The sequence below is a fragment of the Onychostruthus taczanowskii genome, unplaced genomic scaffold, assembly GCF_017590055.1.
Source record: "Onychostruthus taczanowskii isolate IOZ18803 unplaced genomic scaffold, ASM1759005v1 scaffold14, whole genome shotgun sequence".
Classification (NCBI taxonomy): Eukaryota; Metazoa; Chordata; class Aves; order Passeriformes; family Passeridae; genus Onychostruthus; species Onychostruthus taczanowskii.
In genome coordinates this window covers 10242861-10262047 of record NW_024498573.1, presented here as the reverse complement: position 1 = coordinate 10262047, position 19187 = coordinate 10242861, and the positions used below count along the sequence as shown (strand labels likewise).

Below are 19187 nucleotides of genomic sequence, written 5' to 3'. Positions count from 1 at the left end.
AACAACAGTAACAATAATAACAATATTATTACTACTACTACTAAATGCCCAATAAGTTGCCTTCATCCCCAGTACCATATCAGCACATCATTCCTCGAGGCAATCAAGAATGGGCTGCTTTGGCCAGCTAAAGGAAACCTCATTTCTTTCCTGAGTAGCTCCTCTAACACCATCAAACCAAAAGCAGAGGCCGTTGCTCCCCTGCTTGCCCAGCCGTGTTTGAAGTTGGGATATCACATCGCTCACAGAAGCAATCAATGCTGGTAAGCTAATGAATTATTTCCAAGTTTGTACCAATATCTGCAGCAACATGAAAGAAAAATCACATACCAGGGAGATGACAGCGGGAGAGGCAGAGCATGGGGCACAAACTGTCAATATTTCACAATGAAAGGACTATGATTTGATTCTGTAGATAACTGTTGCTACAACACTGCTTAAGAAAACACTGCGAGCAAAACATTTTATCTCACAATATACTTGTCCAATATAATTATCTGGGCTTGACCAATCCATCTGGAAGGAAACAGCAACAAATACCTGACTGTAGGTGCTGTGCCATCAAGAACAGCTTCATGAATTTGTGAATAAAACCTCATCTGAATGTGGATTTTACAGGTGCAAGTGCTGCTGGAACAGCTGGCTTGCCACACGTGTGTGCAATGTATATTCACACACACACACAGAGCAAACAGGGGTATCTGTTTTCCTCAAACAGTATTTATCCACCATTATCACCTTGTTTATTATGACACCATGGAGTTGGATATGCTGATATATCTACCAAGAACAGATACCCTGCTGGAAGCTTCTTCCTCACTCAACATCCTCCTCTCCCACTTGACCCTGTAAGTCCCTTTTTATCTTTCACTCCCTGTTTCTCAATGTAGAGCTTTGCTTTTTCGTCCTCAGCACCAATCCTCACAATCTGGGGACAATTAAAATTTCTGCCCTAAAATAGTTTCTAGTGAAACAGAAATATGCGCAACTCAAAAACAGATCTCTCATACTCCACACTTCTAAGGAGCCTCTGGAGTATGTTGGAGGAATCAGGAATGGATTGCTCCCTTCTCCACACCACACAGCTGTGGGGAGTACAGCTCCTGGAGATTTTAGGATCACTGCAGTAAATCTGGAGCCAGTCCAACACTGCTTCTCTGCAATGGCAGTGGCTTACCTGGCACCTCTGCCCAGCCCAGGCTCTCAAATTCATTTTTTCACCCAGTTCATTCAAATTCAGTCTGGTCTCCCAGCCCCTGGTTGTGGTGCTGGGAGAGCCCAGGGCCGGGGGCTGGCACCATCCACCCTCCCTGGCTGTGACCCAGCATTTCCCTGACCTCCTGCTAAAGTGTGTACATCTCATTTTCATATTTCTTCCTTGTGCTTTTTCAGTTAATATTAAGGACATATTAAAAAAGGAAGATTTGAGCTAAAACAGAATCAGGGAGTAAAGAAAAATGTTGTCTTATACTCCTTAATTGGAGTTAAGAGCACATTAATGCTGCAGCTGCTGCTGCATTCATTCCTGCATGAAAAATGTCCCTAGTTGTGTTTTTTAGATAGCAATATATCCATAGATGACATGCCTCTCATCTTACAGAAACAGCAATTTTCTGTCTACATGTAACTTATATGCAACAGGCCACAGCAAATAACAACTGGACTGAAAAATCACAATTCAGTATTTTTCTTTCAAACTTCCTTTGTAGGCTGTTTTGGTCTAGCTATGACATCAGGAAAGTAATGGGCTATAATCTAGACTTTAGGGGATTTTTTTGTTGGTTTAATAACTCCTTATTAGCTAAACAGTGGTGGCAGGATAAAGGCATTTTGATGGAATGCATCTTTTCCCTCTCCCACAATTATCTGTATTACAAATTGACCTGTCCACATTGATGATGATGATGATGATACAGATCTAGAAGGTTACACAGACTTTTTTCTTAAGTTGGGCTTTCACATCTGCCAACCTGCCACTTGCCCATTAGGGAAGACAACAGGAATGCCAGAAGTGCCATGCCTAATTTTAATGACTTCCAGTCAGATACAGAGCCAGAAGTTATATCTAAAAACCACCCATCTGAGCATTCTTAAACGTATGACTCAGCTGGGTGATGTGCTTGCCAACTCACCAGGCTATCTCTGCGCTGATTAATTAGATGCATGCATTGCTTTAGCTCTTATGACAACTAAGCCTTTCATTTATTAGTCATGTATTGAATCTTTGTGACAACTTAAAGAAAAGACAACAGACAAATAATCTTTCTAGTACTCTATTTTTGGCATGTGAAAAATCTCAAGATAATCATATCAAATTATTTTTTTTTTAAATTACGGCCCTGAGACTCCTTATCTAATAAAAAATTATTAATGAGGAATTAGAAGACACCTACAAGTGGTTCTTACCAGAGCTGCCAGGGGAGTGTTTCATCTGCCTCATGCACTACTTGTGTATGATTAAGGCAATTTGAAAGCTGACACTTTAATCCTGTGTTAACAGATATTTCTAGTCATTCTCATAGATGCAAGAAAACGCTCAACAGTTCTATCCTTGGGATTAAGGAACAAAAGAACTTTCAGAAAACCAGAAGAAAGATGGTAGGTTTAGAAAGAAGGCCACTATTTCTGTCCATAATCCAAAACTGTGCATTAAAATGCATATGACAACAGTTAGAAGTTATGATTAAAAATAGCACCTATTAGATGTAGTGCTTGTACTGGCAAAACCACATTTCAGAAAATGTAAGACTCCGGATTTATCTCATTCATACACTTTTCATTTATTTACAGATAATCAACATGGTGGGGCAGAAAAATAACCTTGGATCCCTGAAAGTCTTAGAGAGAAAGGATGGATCAAGGGAAAGCAAGAGACACACATGGAGTGAGAGAAAGAGGCCATTTTGTGGCTCTGTGGGTTACAACAAGGCCACAAGACTCTCTAAAATGAAATACAACTTCTAATGCAGCACAAGAATGTCAGATTGGGCAGCTCTTCACACTATCAAGGTCATTTTCAAACCTTTCCAACACTGTGACACTCCACCAGAGCACAGAGCATGGAAACAGATGTGACAGAGTTTTTGAGAGGATAAATTAGATTGAAACTTTCTGATGTCACTGAATTCTGGTAATTATGTTACTCAGCTTGCTGTGCAGCCATGCCCACACCTTGCTGCCAGCCTGTGGCAGCCACAATTCATGGCTTGGGTAAACTTCAGCAACAAAAAGATATCTCTAATAGGCAAAAAAGAGGAGAAATGTGCAGGATGCTGTACCTTTAAACTACTGCTGCAAGCCAAATTCTGACTCATAACAAAGCAGAAATCTGATAAACAAAATTTTCATAAACCAAAGTGTGCCCTTAAGTGTTTAAAGTATTTTTCCAACATCATTTAATAAAGTAAAAGGAAAAAATATACTTCAACCAGGCACTAAATCTGCTTCCAGGTTCCCCAAAATTTCAAAAGTTGCAAGGAATTAACTTTGCTTTTAAATTAAAAGCTTGTGAGCCATTACCTGCTCTTGATAAAAGTCAGGATTCTGGGAAAACTGAAAATGGAGAAGTCAGTCTAGTTTTCAGCTTCAGTTGGTGAGCAGTTCTGTTCAGTTACAAAATTCCTCTGACAAACAGTCATTGTTACACCTTGTGTTTTGTTATGATAATTGTGCTGTTTATCAATATTATTGCTATTAATTGGCTAATATTTTGTACTTGTCTTATTTTCATTGCCTACTTAAAATTCCCTGAACCAAAACCCATAGAAATAATTATTGGAATTTGGGTTTAAGTTGATGTGATTTTGAGAACCCATTGATCTAAATATGCCCCCAAATAACTTCATGTCAAGCCTTTATAGCTGGGTTAATACCCTTTATGCCTTCTTAATGTATGAGATTTTTATGTTTTACTGTATATCTGCTGTGTTGAATTAAATGCATGTGTGGTTCAAACAGGTCCATGGTGACAACTGGGGCTAATCCTAAAGCACTTTAAATACCTTCCAGTATTTAAAGGCTGCCTACAGGAGAGCTGAAGAGGGAATTTTGACAAGGGCATGGTATAATAGGTCAAGGGAGAATGGCTTCAAACTGACAGAGTGCAGGGCTAGACTGGGTATTTTAGGAAGATATCCCTCCCTGTGAGAGTGGTGGGGCCCTGGCACAGGGTGCCCCATCCCTGGAAGTGTTCAAAGCCAGGCTGGATGTGGCTTGGAGTGACCTGGACTAGTGCCAGGTGTCCCTGCCCATGGTAGGGGCATGGAACTTGATAATCTTTAAGGTCCATTCTAACCCAAACTATTCTGTGATTATCATCTAAATTGGGTTTTTTTAATGAAAAGCAGTAAATCAAGAAAACAGGCACTACCCTCTTTAGAAAATAATCCTGCTTAAGAGGTAACCACTTGTTATTGGCCCTTTCCCTGTACTCAACAGGGTCAATGATTGAATTGTGCTTCAGTTTTAGCCACAATGTCTTAACCATACCCAAGTTCTCTGTAGCTCACTATCCTGATTAATGAATAACCATGCGTATTTCCCTTTTTCTTTAGTGTCCCGAAGGAATGGGCAACAATACAACTTTCTGTGACCCAGATGAAGGAGACAGTGTGGGCCTTTTCCAGGGAAGGACTTCAGCAAATGCATAACTTAAAGCAAGAACATAAATTTATGAAGAAGAATGGGATAATATAAGTATTACATAAATACTGTTTAAGTAGCTCTGTGATCCCCCGATCCTTGCACAGGATGCTGAGATTTGTGTCATGACTGCACACTCTAATACACTCATTAACATGGAAACAACATGTAGAAAACATAATTCCCAGGCAAAATATTCAGTAAACATCTTCCCCACAGCAAACTAACTCGTATTACCACAGGAGCTTTGGACAGGTTTCCATCTTGCTTCTTCAGGGTTAATCAAACCATGTACTCAGGTCTAGAGACTTTGGCCAGGCCACCACCTCTCCCTTGCCATCAACAAGAAGCACAAGACGACACCGAAGAAAACAATAAACTTGACACACCTGTACCAACCTCCTGCTCCACGCTGTGGAGCACAGACACCTTGGGAACAAGGCTTCCAAAGTGTTTTCATGCCATTAAAGACAAAAAAGGGATCATCTTGGCTGACCATGTCTAGGAAGACAACAGTGCCCTCACAGATATTGCCATGCTTCAAACAGCCAGGACAGACCAAAGCAGGGACTCACGGAAGGCTGTGTAGAGCTCCTGCAGGGTCAGGTGGCCATCATTATTGTAATCATCAAACTGGAGAAGGTCTTCAAGTGTACAACCCAGTAAATCATCCTCCAGGTCCTCCTTCTTCATTGGCTGCAGCAAAGAGAACAGGTAACCTTACATGGAATGCAATGCTACACACTGCTGGCCTGGCCCACCTGGCAGATTTTCCATTAAATGACCTTTGTGGAATAGGTAGATAACAGATATATTATCATAGTATTTGCTTTCTGTCAAGATATTTCCTGCAGCAATTCATGGACCATGGACTGAAGAGCCCTTTCCTTTACCAGCAGCACAGAAATGCATTTTCTTTTTGAGAATGGACTAAAAAAAAAAAATATTCCACAGGGAAAAAGGAAAGTCTGCTTCTCCTTTCTCCTCAGTAAGTAAGGACAAAATTGTATTCCCTGATTTTAGGACTAGAACAGGCGGCAGTGGATTGTACTCAATACTGATGTGCTTTTCCAACCCCTGACAGTTTGTTTCTTTTGTTTTTTCAACATTTCATTTGGGTTCTCTGAATTTATGGCAGAACATGAACAAATCTGCTGAACTGTTGCATCTTCCAGAGAGGAAAGCTTTTTCCTGTAGGCCAGGGACTCTTTTATTTACTATTCTAGTCTTGACCCATTATGTTGAAGCAATTTAAAGTAATAATGCTTAAAAAATGACCCTTCACCTAGCAAGTAAAAAATATTCAATAAAAGTGAGATCAACCATAACTTCCAAGATCAATCCTCTAAAGATAGAAATTTCCCATTGTGTACCCTTTGTATAGAAAATTGATTGACTTTTCATAAGACAAGTTTTTACTAGTCCTTTTGATTTAACGTCAGGGAAAAAAAAAGTGGAAAACACTTCAGCTGTGACACACTTAGTAGATTTATGAATCTGACTTTAAAATACATTAAAGATTTAAATGGAAATAACATTCCAATTACCACCATTGTTAATAATCTTATATATCCATGGTTGCAAACCTACGTGGCAATTTCATTGTTGAGTCCAGAGGGAAAATACTGGACAGGGTCTACCAGCAGACAGGAGGCAAACCAGCTCTAAAGAGAAGGGGATGGGCCATCTGTTGCCACTGTTTTGCTCAAAGCAATTCTATTGTGAAGAACACACAAATGGGTGCTGAGTCAGTGAAGGACCATCCCCCCTGGAGAGACTCTCCTTTGGGGTGAATCCTTCTGCAATGAGACTCCTAAAGATCCACTTCCAAGTCTTAAAAATCACTTTTTACTGCAGCAGTGCAAGTTACCTGCCTTGAGTTTTTGCTCAGACAAAGTTATAGTGCTTGAGAGACTATTTTTCTTTTAAATAAAACAAAGCAAAGGCACAGCACCAGCTCATCCAGCAGTCAGAGGGAACAAGATCTCACAGCACCACATTCAGCTCAGCTTCCTCTGCCCATGGGCAATGAAATTCCTATCTCTGGGGGAAATTTAAAGTTGCAGAGAGCTTCAAAACAGAGAGCTAATGCAAATCAATTACAAATCCACCAAAGAAATAGGTAAGAAGAGTTCTGTTAAGACTATAACCTGGGTAATTAAAAATTGCTCATTACCTAAAAAAAAGTCCCTTGAAACCTGGGTGGATAAACCAGTTTTGTAAGGGCACATAAAAATCATCTTGTTAAAGAGAAAAATAAAGAATTGGCATGCTACAAATCAACTGTGAGAGCCCAGAGCTGCCCACGGATACGCTCCAGCCTGGCTGGGACTCAGCCATGCTGACACCAAGGGGCCTCAGACCAGAGTCATTCATCTCATGGTTAAAAGCACTCATGGCTTATCTAAACTGTGCATTAATAGGCATTATTTTGTCTTTTGAGAGGTGATCCCACTGTCAATGCAGCCATGCTGGTGGCCGGATTGCATGGGGAATGGTCGGGTGAGAGGGCTCCTGGCTGGGGCTGAACTTAAGTCTGGTCCATCCAGCTGTAGTGGGCTCCAGATGTTCAGGCACATTTTCTGATTTTGGTAACAGTGAGAAGAATTAAAATAAGAGTAGCCAATATCTGTGTTTGCACTTGTGAGAGAGACCTGGGCTCCAGGTACATCTGCAAACAAAGCCCAGAGGAACTTCGAGGCAGACCTTAGAGCACTGCCTGAGCTCCTTTGCAATAACAATTGCTTGCAGGCTGCCAAACCTTTATTTCCATGAGAGATTTAAAATCCTAATAAAATAAGTTTCATGTAAAAAGGGCAAAAAAAATTGGACAATAGAAGAGACACTTAGATGCCACTATGTAAAACTGGCTTTGAATTCAGATAAAAGTGTTTTCTTATAGCTACCATGTCTTTATGAAAAAATCATTGCCTTCAGAGGAAATATTGCATATATTCATATCCCTGAGATCTAAGGGAATTTATGCTGACACTTTGCATTGTGTGGAAAGGATCAAGCAGCCTGTCAACAGCCTGAGGACAAAAATGCAGCACAAACTGTCCTGGAGAGGAGCAAGCTCAGGGAGGAGCAGGCTCGTGCCCGCAACACACTCTGTGCTCCCTGGGAAGTAAGAGTGCAGATGAGACACTCAAAGGTGAACTTACTCTGAACAACCTGGTTTAGTGGCAGGTGTCCTTGCCCATGGCAGGGGGTGGAATGAGGTCAGCTTTAAGGTGCCTACCCACCCAAACCATTCCAAAATTCTATGAAGGAGCAACTTTGGAAACTGGAATAGGTCCTAGATAGGAGTGGCTTCCAAAGGGCTCTTAAAAGGCATTTGCTAATTCTTCTCATGGATGACACAATGGAATGGAAAGGACATTTTACAGGACTGTTTTCCCTGGTCTGCATGTGCAAATTGCAATTTGAGGACACAGAGTACCCAGGGTGAGTGCCCAGATGGCTGTTTGGCTCACTTTACCAAGGAGATGAATTCCAACAGCGCAGCACACCTGAAATTAAAAATAACAGTTTTTTCAAGCTCTTACCTTTTCTACCTATTTCTGCTAATCCACATTTCAGCATCTGCCCAGGGATTTTAGGACAATATATCTGTTGAAAAACATCTCAACTTTGCCGTCACATTACTCTATGCTAATGCACAGTCCAGAAGGCAGGGAGAAGAATTGAGAGATTGCTGCCTAACTTACATGCACCTAAAAAAATCTAGATTGTCCCCAAGCCGGCTAACTGATATACTTCAGAAAATGTCAGTTAGCAGAGCAAAGGATTATTATCTATTTTGAGGAGTACAGATGGGGCTGGAAAACTGCCATGTTTTTTGTTTGGAGATGAGCCTCAAATGTTTGAGACAATGCTGACTCCTGGGAGACGCAGAGAAAGACTCATTGACTGTGTTAGATTTTCCTTCTTTACTTCCTGCTGCCTGGACAGGTACAAATGACCATTCCCACCTGAGTGCTGCTGTGTTACATTCTATTCACACTTTGAATGAAAATCCACTTCATAATCCCATTCTCACTGAACAATAGACCTACCTGAGCCAGTTCAGAGCTGCTGAGATGCCCATCACTGTTCAGATCCAAGTGCTTAAACAGCTCTTCAATCAGGAAGCGCTTCTGGGCTAGCCTGTCCTTGGCCAGGCTGCTGGGCGGGCTCTGCCGGCGAGCCTGCAGGTCCAGCAGGATGCTCTTGAGCCGGCTGTAGTCTGCCATGGTGCAGCTGTCCCCTGAGAGAGAAGACAGCATTACTGCACGTGCATTACCTTCATCTTTTCCAAGGAATGAGGTCCTAAAAGGAAAAATTAGGCACATATGTCTGCACATTCAGCTCCACTCAGCTGTGCACCTGAGGAGCTCCTGTAGTCGTTACCTTTTGTAATAGCTGGCAGATTTTCTAAATCCTGCTGTCAGGGATACTCTTCAGCATGTTACCTTCCAGATTTTACAGGGCTTCAGTTACAGACTGCCACACTCAGTTTTGGAACTCCCACAAATATTAAATTGGCTCTATGCTTTTCTATATGAATAAATTTATCCCATAAAGTAATAAATAAACCTGGGGAAGCTGATGTTTAGAAAGTTGCACTACTGTAACTGGTTCCTCAGACTGTCACCCTGTGTCAAACATGGGGCTGATCTCAGGGAATCCTCAGAGGCAGCCTGGGGTGGTAGAAGGCCAGAGGAAGGACAGTGAGGAGTGCAGGGCTGTGGGGAGCCCCTGCAGCTGTGGTGTCACTAGTGCCTGCTCTCATCACCCCTCATTTCAGCTGCAGGCTGAAATAAATACTGTCCTGTCCCTGACCAGGGAAAAAGGTTATTATCAGGGAAAAGCCCTCCAGCCACTCTCCCTGAAGTGACTCTGGCTTGACTGAAGAAATCAGACTGAACCCTCCTGACCCTGAAAGCTCATGCTGTGCCCGCAGCATCCAGCTCTCCCACAGCTCTTCCCTTCCTCAAGGAAATACATCCACATGCCCAAAGTGGTATAAGATTTTATGGCCCTTTTCTGCTCATCTGTTGGCTGGCAGAACTCAGCAGAATGAGAAATGGCAGCTGTCCTTCTGTGCAAATCTGTTTTCTTTAGTGCAGAGCACAGTGGCCGGTGCCTTGCAGGAGCCTTGGAGCAGACCCTGGAGCACCCTCAGGCTCCAGCTGTCCCACACCTGTGGGTATCAGCCCTACCCCACCAACAGCACCAGCACCTCCAGCTGCTCCCCTCAGATGTCCTTATGCCTACAATGTAACTTCCCTATAATGTAAATAGCCTTACTCTCTGCAATACTGGGTTTAAAACAAACCTTTTCTTTTAAATCCCATCACTGATCCTCTTGGATTAAATCTAAGATTTAATCTTAAATCTAAGACAACATGGTCCCACCTCAGTTTAAGGGACAATACCCTTGTACATTAGCTCCCCAAAGACTCTAAACATTATTCCACTGAAAAATAACAGAAGACTCTGGCACAGTGACAGCTAATGTTCCTGTCCCTTTCTTGCTGAGCTGCAACATTTTGGACCTCTTGGTCCCACTCCAGCTGAAACCCAATTAAAATTTCAGGTGGGAGGCACTTCTCTGATAGCAAACCCATCTACTGTCAAGGTTTTTTTTTTCACCCTTCATATTTTGTGCTCACAACTTCAAAAGCATTATGACCTGAGAAGGTAAGAGAGGACACAGAGGCTGAACACGTGCTCACCAGTCAGGTCAGTGCCCTCCTGCTACATGGACAAGAACTGCAAGACAAGGCTATTTCCTACCCTGAACTCAGTCCCATCTAGTTTGGAGAGTTTCCTGCTGCTCAGGGATATTAAGCAGCTGATAAATTTTTCCTTCCCTCTAAACAACCTCCAAAAAACAGTGTCCCACTTGGGATCAGTCTTGTTTTGCACAAAAAAGGCTATTCAGCTACTATTAGTTTTGTTTATTATTCTTGACTTCTTTATTTCCAACCTTGTCATTTGATGGTTTGTGAAGGCAGTATATATATATATATATATATATATATTTTCATTCAATCACCAGCTTATTTAAGAGAAAACCTGATTACTGTATCCATTTAATCAAGCTATTCTGTTGTATATACTGTTTTAGCTACTGCAATAATATTTTTTCTCTTAGCTGCAATTTTATTTTCAATCAAAAGTTAATCCCAGAAATGTATCTAGGGCTAATGGGGACAGTGAAAGCGATTTAATTTTCTTCCACTTCTGTTTCTGCTTTGTGGCTTCCATTAGTGAGCAGAGCAGTGCTACAGGCAATGTGCATGGTGACAGCTGGGTGGGCTGATCCACTTACCCTGTGCTCCCCACAAGGACAGGACAAAGCAGCTCTGGCTTTACACCCTCCAGGTTTGTTTTCAGCAGCTGGGACTTTTTTTGGTAGATATTTGTTGTTACCTGAGCAAGGCTTTCCCAGCCTTCCTCCCTCAGCACTAACCCAAGTGTCACATCTACATGGGGCTTGTTCACACTTCCAGGGATGGGGACTCCACCATGATCCTGGGCTGGATGGAGTCAATCCAGAAGAATTTTTTCCTAATCCTCAACCCAAGCCTCCCCTGGTACAACTTGAAGCCATTTCATCTCATCCTGTCATTTACTACTTGGAAGAAGAGATCGACCCTCTCTTGGCTACAACTTTCTTTCAAGTAGTTACAGAGAAGGAGAAAGTCCCCAAGTCCCCTTGCCTCCTTTTCTCAGGCTGAACCCCCAGTTCCCCCAAGCATGGTGTGAGAACCAGGAGACAGTGATCTCCTTTCACGGAATTACAACCCGCCCGGATTGTTCCATGCTCAGAAAACAAAGCCACCACAAAACTGCTTTTCTTGAAAAACTGATCTGGGCTGCAAGGCAGCCCAAGGTAAATGTGCCCATTTACCTTGGGGGGAGGTCACATTACCTTGGGGGTCACAACCATGCTGCAGCTTCCAGGCAAGTGTGATGGGCACTAAGAGTGAAATAAAGGAAAGCACAGAAGCACAGAGCTGGTGACAGCCACTGGCAGCAATTCCCAAATGCTGCTATAAACTCATAATACATTTTTCCCCATTACACACTTGCTATGTTCAGGGTCATGGATCCAGCAGACCCCCATCCTGCACAGCAGGGTAAGGCCAGTCCATGGTGAACACATCAAAGAAACCCAGCAGTAGGACAATTATGTCTCTTATTTAAAAAATAAGTCCAGTTTCACATGTTGCTAACATATGCTGCAGGCAGAAAGTCAGGAGGTGCTTCTAGCCCCTGTCAAATCAATACCTTCACTTTCTTCCAGAGAAAATTACACTCTCCAGCTCTGCTGGAAGTGGATCCCAAGCCTCTCTCCACAGTGTGGATGTGACAGACTGCATGGGTCTCACACCTTTGCACGTTTTCCCTGCCATCCCCGACATCTGAGGGCTGCAGTGACACAGAAGCAGTTGGTCAGAGCCAGCAGTGCTGAGCTCTTTAGCAGCACACAAGTAAAAGCAATAAAGTTCTGTCCCAGGGTGTGAGATTGATAATTTTCTTCTTTGGAATAAAAGAAAGTCCAATAGAAAATCAATATAAAAATGCACTTACAACTGTAATATATATCTGTATCTATATATATGCATATCTATATATATGTATATTTTTAATACTTATTCTTACTGTAGTGGAAGAACAGAAGGAAAACTGCTCCAGGTCAGCTGAAGACTCTGACCTGAAACTATTATAACTTTATACTGTCTGACCAAAGCTCAGAAATTATCTGTGCCTGGGACGTCTGAGCTGATGTGCTGCTGCACAACCCAGACCTAATGCCATTTATTTCAAACAAAATAAGGCACTTCAGCAACCAGACATGGATGTCCTAGAAAAGACACTGCCTGCTCAGCCAAGTTATGGAGGAGACACATTCAGGCTACTGGAAACATCTGGAAAGTCAATACCAAAGACAGCAAGACTCTCCTGCAGCAAAGATCCTTCCCCTCATTTCTAAGCATTATTATTGCATCTTTTAACCAAAAGTTCCTCAGAGACTGCTGACACTGAGCTGGTTTACAAGTCTTGGAGAGCAAAGCTCTGTATTTCCTCTCCTTCCCTCTCACTGTCTCCTGCTGTCCTGACATCTGTAATCTTCTTACACTGTGCCAAGCATCTACCAACTTTATCTACTAAATACTGTCTCTGTAGGCTTCTGCCACCTCTGGTTCTGTTCTTCCAGGTATTACAAATCTGGCTGTTAAGCAAAAAGAATGTCAGAAAAGCTGTCTGTGTGCCCTCTCACTTATCCCCACTCTCCTCTCTCTCTGCTGACTGCCCCCAGCAGTTTCCTTTGCAACACAAGCTCATCATTAGCAGTTTATCTCATCTCAGGCTGCTCTCCTTGGTAGGTCTCGCTAATGCATGTCTCTCAGCTTGGTTTCCTTGTTAGAGCTTCCCAGGGACATGGATTCTGCCCACAATTGCAACCTGTATTGGGAGGTTTAGGCTGGATCTTAGGAAAAGGTTCTTCCCCCAGAGGGTGTCTGCACACAGGAACAGGCTCCCCAGGGAATGGTCACAGCACCAAGCCTGACAGAACTCAAGGAGCATTTGGCCAATGCTCTCAGGCACATGGTGGGACTCCTGGGTTATCCTGTGCAGGGCCAGAAGCTGGATTTGATGATCCTTGTGGGCTCCTTCTAACTCAGGATTTTGTGATTCTATGATTTTAGCTGGCCACCACTGCTTTTTAGAGATGGGTTTTGAAGCATTCCTTCCCTGCCCTGTTTCTAAACATCGGAAATGCCACCACGCGTGTTCCAGGTGCCCGTGTGGTACTGCCAGCTGACCCCCTGCGTGTACTCAGGCACCATCCCCACCACACAGCTGGGGAACCAACACACAGAGAGACACCCACACAAATTCTGGATGAGTTAAAATTAAAACTACTATTCTGCCCTAAACTGATTCTTCAATTCTAGTCCATTATTTCCCTTTTCATGCTGGGGAAGATCTCCAATGAAACAAGCCCCCTTCTTATCAGTTTAGAGCATTTTCGAACCCAGTGAAGCCTGGAACTGTTGATTAAAAAAAAAAAAAAAAAAAAGAAAAAAAAAGAAAAAAAACAGAAAAGAGACAGGGAAAGAAAAACAATAAGACAGAAGAAGAGTAAAAGAAAAGTCCAGGATATGAAGGTGTGATTGCTAAAATGTAGCAAATAACTGTCAAATTTCTGCAAGAAGCAATGATGCTTCTTGCTCTGTTTTGCAGCAGCCACGTAATTCATCCTGTTTAGCACTTCTGCATGCTTTGGCAGATAAAATATTGATCAGCCTGCCAAGGAACACAGAATGCCATTATGTTTTTATGTCAGAACTCAGTAATGATCTACATTTATCAAGAGCATCCTCTCTGTGAAAGGTCAGTGGTGAATGTAGCTAAATTGTGATGACAGATCATTAATCCAGCTCCCTCAATAATTGTCCTCTTTAAAAATTTTACTCCTGGTTTCTGTGAATTGCTGCAGGTTTTTACACTTGGATTCCAGAGCAATCTTCAACCCAGCTCTGAGTAAAAGCAGATAACAGAGGAACAGCAACGCTGGAGATGAAAGTGTCCTTCAAAGGAATGCAGGGTACAAAATAAAAATAAACTGAGGAAGTGAAGAGCTTCCTTTGATGGGGAAACTACTCTCCCAGTGAAATATTACCGTGCAAGGTGCCTTACAATACAGTGATTACTTGAAATGTCAGTACTTCTTTAAATATCAAAAATGATCTGATAACACCTACAGAGCACCAATCTCTGAGACCTTGGTGTGCAGATCACCTGACAGCAGATGTGAGCCTGAACACACACAATAGTCTTTAGGGGATTTGAGTCCCACTGGCTCCTGAGCTATTTTGCAGCAAAACTACACGGGCTGCAAGAATGGCAGGTGGCACCTGCAACTCTTCCTAAAATCCATGAGAGAAGCTGTGCAGCCATTAGCATCCAGGCTAAGTATAAGAGTGTGTGATTATCAAGAAAGACATAACAAGGCATACACAGAGATTCAAACTTCTTGTGACCTTCAAAAACGCTCCAGAAGTTTCCCCTGAGTGGCATCTCCACACAGCTGGAGCATGGGTACCCAGTCCATATGCTCTCAGATCTGGGCTCCAGCCCCTGAAAATCTGCAACTGTGCTGCCACTCCCAACACAGGATTAGACTCTGTGTTATCCCTGCAGGTGAGATAGGACGTAACCCAGCAGCCCACACGGAGCTGCCAGCCCCATTTGGCTCCTGGATCTCACCATCACCTGCCTGAAATCCACCCACCACGGCAGGACAGTGCTCCTGCTCACTGTCCCTGTGAGGGACGATGGTAACAGCCCAGTACAAATAACCCACCACTGAACGGGGAACTCCAGTAGCACTAATTTTCTAGGCAGCCCTTCAGCACCTCCATATGTGGCAATAAAGAGCAGTTAGCAGCAGGCTGAACAGTGTCATTTCTGGCATTCAAGGCAGGAGGCATTGGGGGTGTCATTTTATTTGACAGATCCGCTCAGACCGTGCTGACTATTTTCAGCGGTTCCTATGGCAGTTTCCAAGCTCCAGGAAGAAATTCCGTGCAGGAGATGAGAGCACTAAGATTTGTTTTCTCATCCGTATCTATAGGGCAAAAAAATACCGTTGCTGAAAATAACATTCCTAGACAAAATTAAGGGGGATGGAGAAAAGTTCTCTTTTCAAAACAGCCATTTCCCTGTGTTTCACTCAGGTTTTATCTGGCATTGTTAGAAGGATCAGAAAATGACTAAACTAAAATGTTATTAATTTATTTCTGAGTGTGGCTCCTTAATTCTTGTGCCATTTATGGCAAAATTCCTCATCAGCACCAGCCCATTTTCCTACATAAAAATGAAAGTGTTGGCTGAACAGTGGAAATGTGATCCCAAAAGATCAGACTGCTGAGCCTGAGTGAGACATGATGTGAACTCTTTACCCCAATGATCCGTTGCATTATGGCCTGTGTGACTCGACAGAACAAGTTTACATGGGGACAGGAAAATTAAAGATGACTTCAGTTCTTCAGGGGTCCCCTTGCAAATCCCCATTCTGCCACGCAAATTTTTTACCTGTCTCTTTCTATTTATCTTCCTCTTCCTTTAATTGCTTGTTTCTGCACAGGCATGGAGAGTTTGGCTGGACTTTCCTCCCAATTTTCCTGTGTGGTTTGAAAGAAGAAAACAACTACTCTTCTCAACAATTTACATGAACAGACTCCTCTGAGCAAGTGCACCTGCAGGAGGAGAACATCAAGAAACCTTTTTGGAACTGACAATTTCTTCCAATTTAGAGATATCTGTGAGTTTTGAATCTTCCCAACTCTGATTTTTATAGGCTGTAAATACTACAGGTTGGATATTAGGAAAAAATTCTCCATGGAAGGAGTGGCTGAATCTTGGCAGAGGCTGCTCAGGGAAGAGGCAGAGTCATCAACTCTGGAAGAGTTCAGAAAATGAGCAGATGCAGCACTTTGCAATGGGACAGTGGTAACGGACATATTTGGCTGAAGGTTGGACTTTATGATCTTGGAGGTCTTTTCCAACCTTAATGATTCCAGGATTCTATGCAAGGTCTGAGCAAACCAATTTAGGATGAAGAGAAATTAACCCAAATCTTAATATATAAACATCTGTGATAACAACCATTTAGCTTCTGATCATTGAGAGAAATCTTCGTCTAAAACACCAGGCTGTGTTCTGCAGCAATTACACAGCACGTCACCCCACTGCAGTGCTCCTGTAACACCTGATAGCAACACAGGTATCAGCCTTCTGCTGCCTCCCAACATCACTGAAGACCATCTCTGTGCACAGAGGAAGCCACACACCACAGCTGTGACATTAAGGCAATGCTGCTAATTACATCCTGTTCCCTCACAGCATTACCTGCCTGCCTCCTTTACACACAACCAAGCTCCTCAAAGGCTGAGTACCTGTTTTATTCCTGAGTTGAATTTACAGGTTAAGTGAAACTCTGGTTCAGTTCCTGCTAAGAGGAGGAGCAGATGTTTAACATCATGCAAATTCATGAACATCCTTCAGTTGCCTCTGTTGAAAAAATTCAATTAACAATAAAAATCCAAACGAACTTGCTTATCTTAGGGATGTGTTCCAGCTAATAAGATGTACATTTATCAGGTATCCATATATAATTTAGCAGCAACTGGGAGCTCACCAAATTTATCACAGAAATGGAATAGAATATATGCCATGAAGTAGATACTATTAAACAATAGACATTTACAACCTGGAAGAGTTAAAGCTTGCCTCAGTGTATATTTGTTTCAATATTTCATTTTATTACTAGAAAAAGCACCCATCTATTACTCTGTGAGTTTTAAAAATATATTAAAAACTTACAGCATGAGAATATTAATTCCCAGTTCTATAAACAAAAACTCTATTCCTACCTTAAACAATTACCTTCCAAACTGCATAAAGCTAAATGAATAGTATGCCTCAGCCCCTAATGCACAGAAAGTGGTGGATGAATTTGCAGCCTTTCTTGGGAAGCCCAAGAATTACAACTTGGTTTGGCAAGTCCAAAGGCAGGTTCTAGATTTGTGTCCTGCCTGGAAGGGAGCAGGAGCAGTCCCAGGGAGGGAGGCAGGAGGAAGTCTGCAGGTGGGAAAACACACAATAAAGGTAATTTATCAAGTGCCTATCACCACCTAGGCAGTGTGCCACAGATTTATAGATTTTTAAAGCCAAGAGGGATTATGTGCACACTCTGACCTCCTGCACCAAGTTCAACAAGATTTTCCCTGCAGCAGCTCCATAATTTGTTTGCTCTATAGCACACACACCCAGGAAGGCTTCCAGCCCTAATTTAAACATCAAAGAGCAATTTTTCAAATGATTACTTAGTCTCAGTGGGCAAACATATTTTATTTTTAATTTGTTTAGCTTCAATTTCCATCCACTGAATTTTGTTACACATTTATCTGGTACATCAAACACTAAGTCCCATATTCCACATCACCTTCCCAGGTCTGCTCTGCTGTTGTGCTCGTCTCATGTTACACCTGTCCTGTCCGAGGAGCTGCGGGATACAATGGCTCTCACTAAGGCAGCTCACATTCTGAATGACTGGGTTTTCTCTGTTTTCTGGGAATTTTATCCTTCTGTGGTTGGCAATAAAATGGCCATGGCCATGTTTGCAAGAACCTCTGGCTTCTAGTCAGCAGTGGGTGGCTTTTCCAAAATTCAGTGCCCACCCTCTGAGCTGGCTCAGAGCCTTCCTGGTACTACAAGGTGATACTGCACTGCCCACAAAGAGCCCAAACACATTCCCAAGCCAGGGATTTCTAGATGATTTGGTGGATGATTGCTCTCATTCTGCCAGGACATCTCTCCCAAAGATCCACTCAGACAGCATTCCCCAAAACTATTTAGCATAAAGAAGATGTAACTAACAGCAATGCCTGTGCTGGGAAAGCACAAAAGCAAACATGCAAAAAAAAAAAATCTGATTATATTTGCTGCCTGCTGAGTACTAACTGTTATTTTTGTGTTAAAAAATTAAAAATTATTGTCAAACTATAGGGAAGAAACAATGTCATGAACATCAATGCAGATGAAGGAACACCATGCAGTCAAGGCAAACAACTCATAACTCCTATATCGCTTGTCTCAGCTATTAGGTGAGTGTAAATATAACAGAAATCCTGAGTGAATTATGCATGAGTCCTATGCTGAAAACTGTCTGTTTCTAATGATTAATTTACTCAAAACACAGCCCACTCTGCTGTAAATCTATTACTCCCTACAGAGATGTGCTCTTACACACACATTCTCACACACCCAACTCTCTGTGGCTGTTGTGTACTTTCTCTAAATTATATTTTGTCTTCAGATTGCATTGTTCTGGTTTTAAATGCTATTAAGCTAAATTTTTGATGTGGCATCCTAAGGTGTAGATAAGGGAGGAGGGGAGCAGGAGAGGAAAATGTCCCTTTATAGAGGTGTTTTAACAATAACAACCAAAACAGCTTAAGAATGTCTAATTACTTAAGATCCCATCCCAAGACAAACAGTGTAATGAATTGCTTCAGTGACTGACAAACACTGCATTGAAAGAGCCTGGGAAGACAGTGAGGTGTTATAAAAGGGTAAGAAAGAGAAGAAAAGACAAGAGAGGTGACTGGGCAGGTGCAAGGTGGGTGCTAGGGATTCTCAATCAGAGCCACAAGGGATACTGCATAATACTGCTTTCCAATATGGAAAACAAAACAAAACAAAATGACCAACAAAAAGGTAAATAGACCTATTTGTGAAAAGACACACTCCCAGATATTAAGAGCTGAGCAGCACTCCTGAAAACAGGGGTGTTCTCTATAAATCCAGGCTTGAATTTCTGTTTCATCACTTCAGCAAATCAAAGGTAATTAAAGGCAAACCTACTATGTATGGCTGTGTATGAGATCTCCATTTGTGTGATTTGTACTTTCTGGGGTCAAATCATCCATCCCAGAGCCCTGATGCTGCGTGTGCTGCTCCATGGCAGCACAATGGGACAC

General features: G+C 42.3%; 1 protein-coding gene across 1 annotated transcript in view; it reads right to left on the bottom strand.

Annotated features, from left to right (window-relative positions):
- The window catches only part of FSTL4 (follistatin like 4), a 211367-nt gene that overhangs the window by 90359 nt on the left and 101821 nt on the right, over positions 1-19187 (bottom strand). The window contains exons 5-6 of the mRNA XM_041397665.1: positions 8700-8890; positions 5217-5337 (exon numbers count right to left, since the gene is read on the bottom strand). Of these exons, the coding sequence (XP_041253599.1) occupies positions 5217-5337; positions 8700-8890 (312 nt within the window). The remainder of the gene's footprint in view (positions 1-5216; positions 5338-8699; positions 8891-19187) is intronic.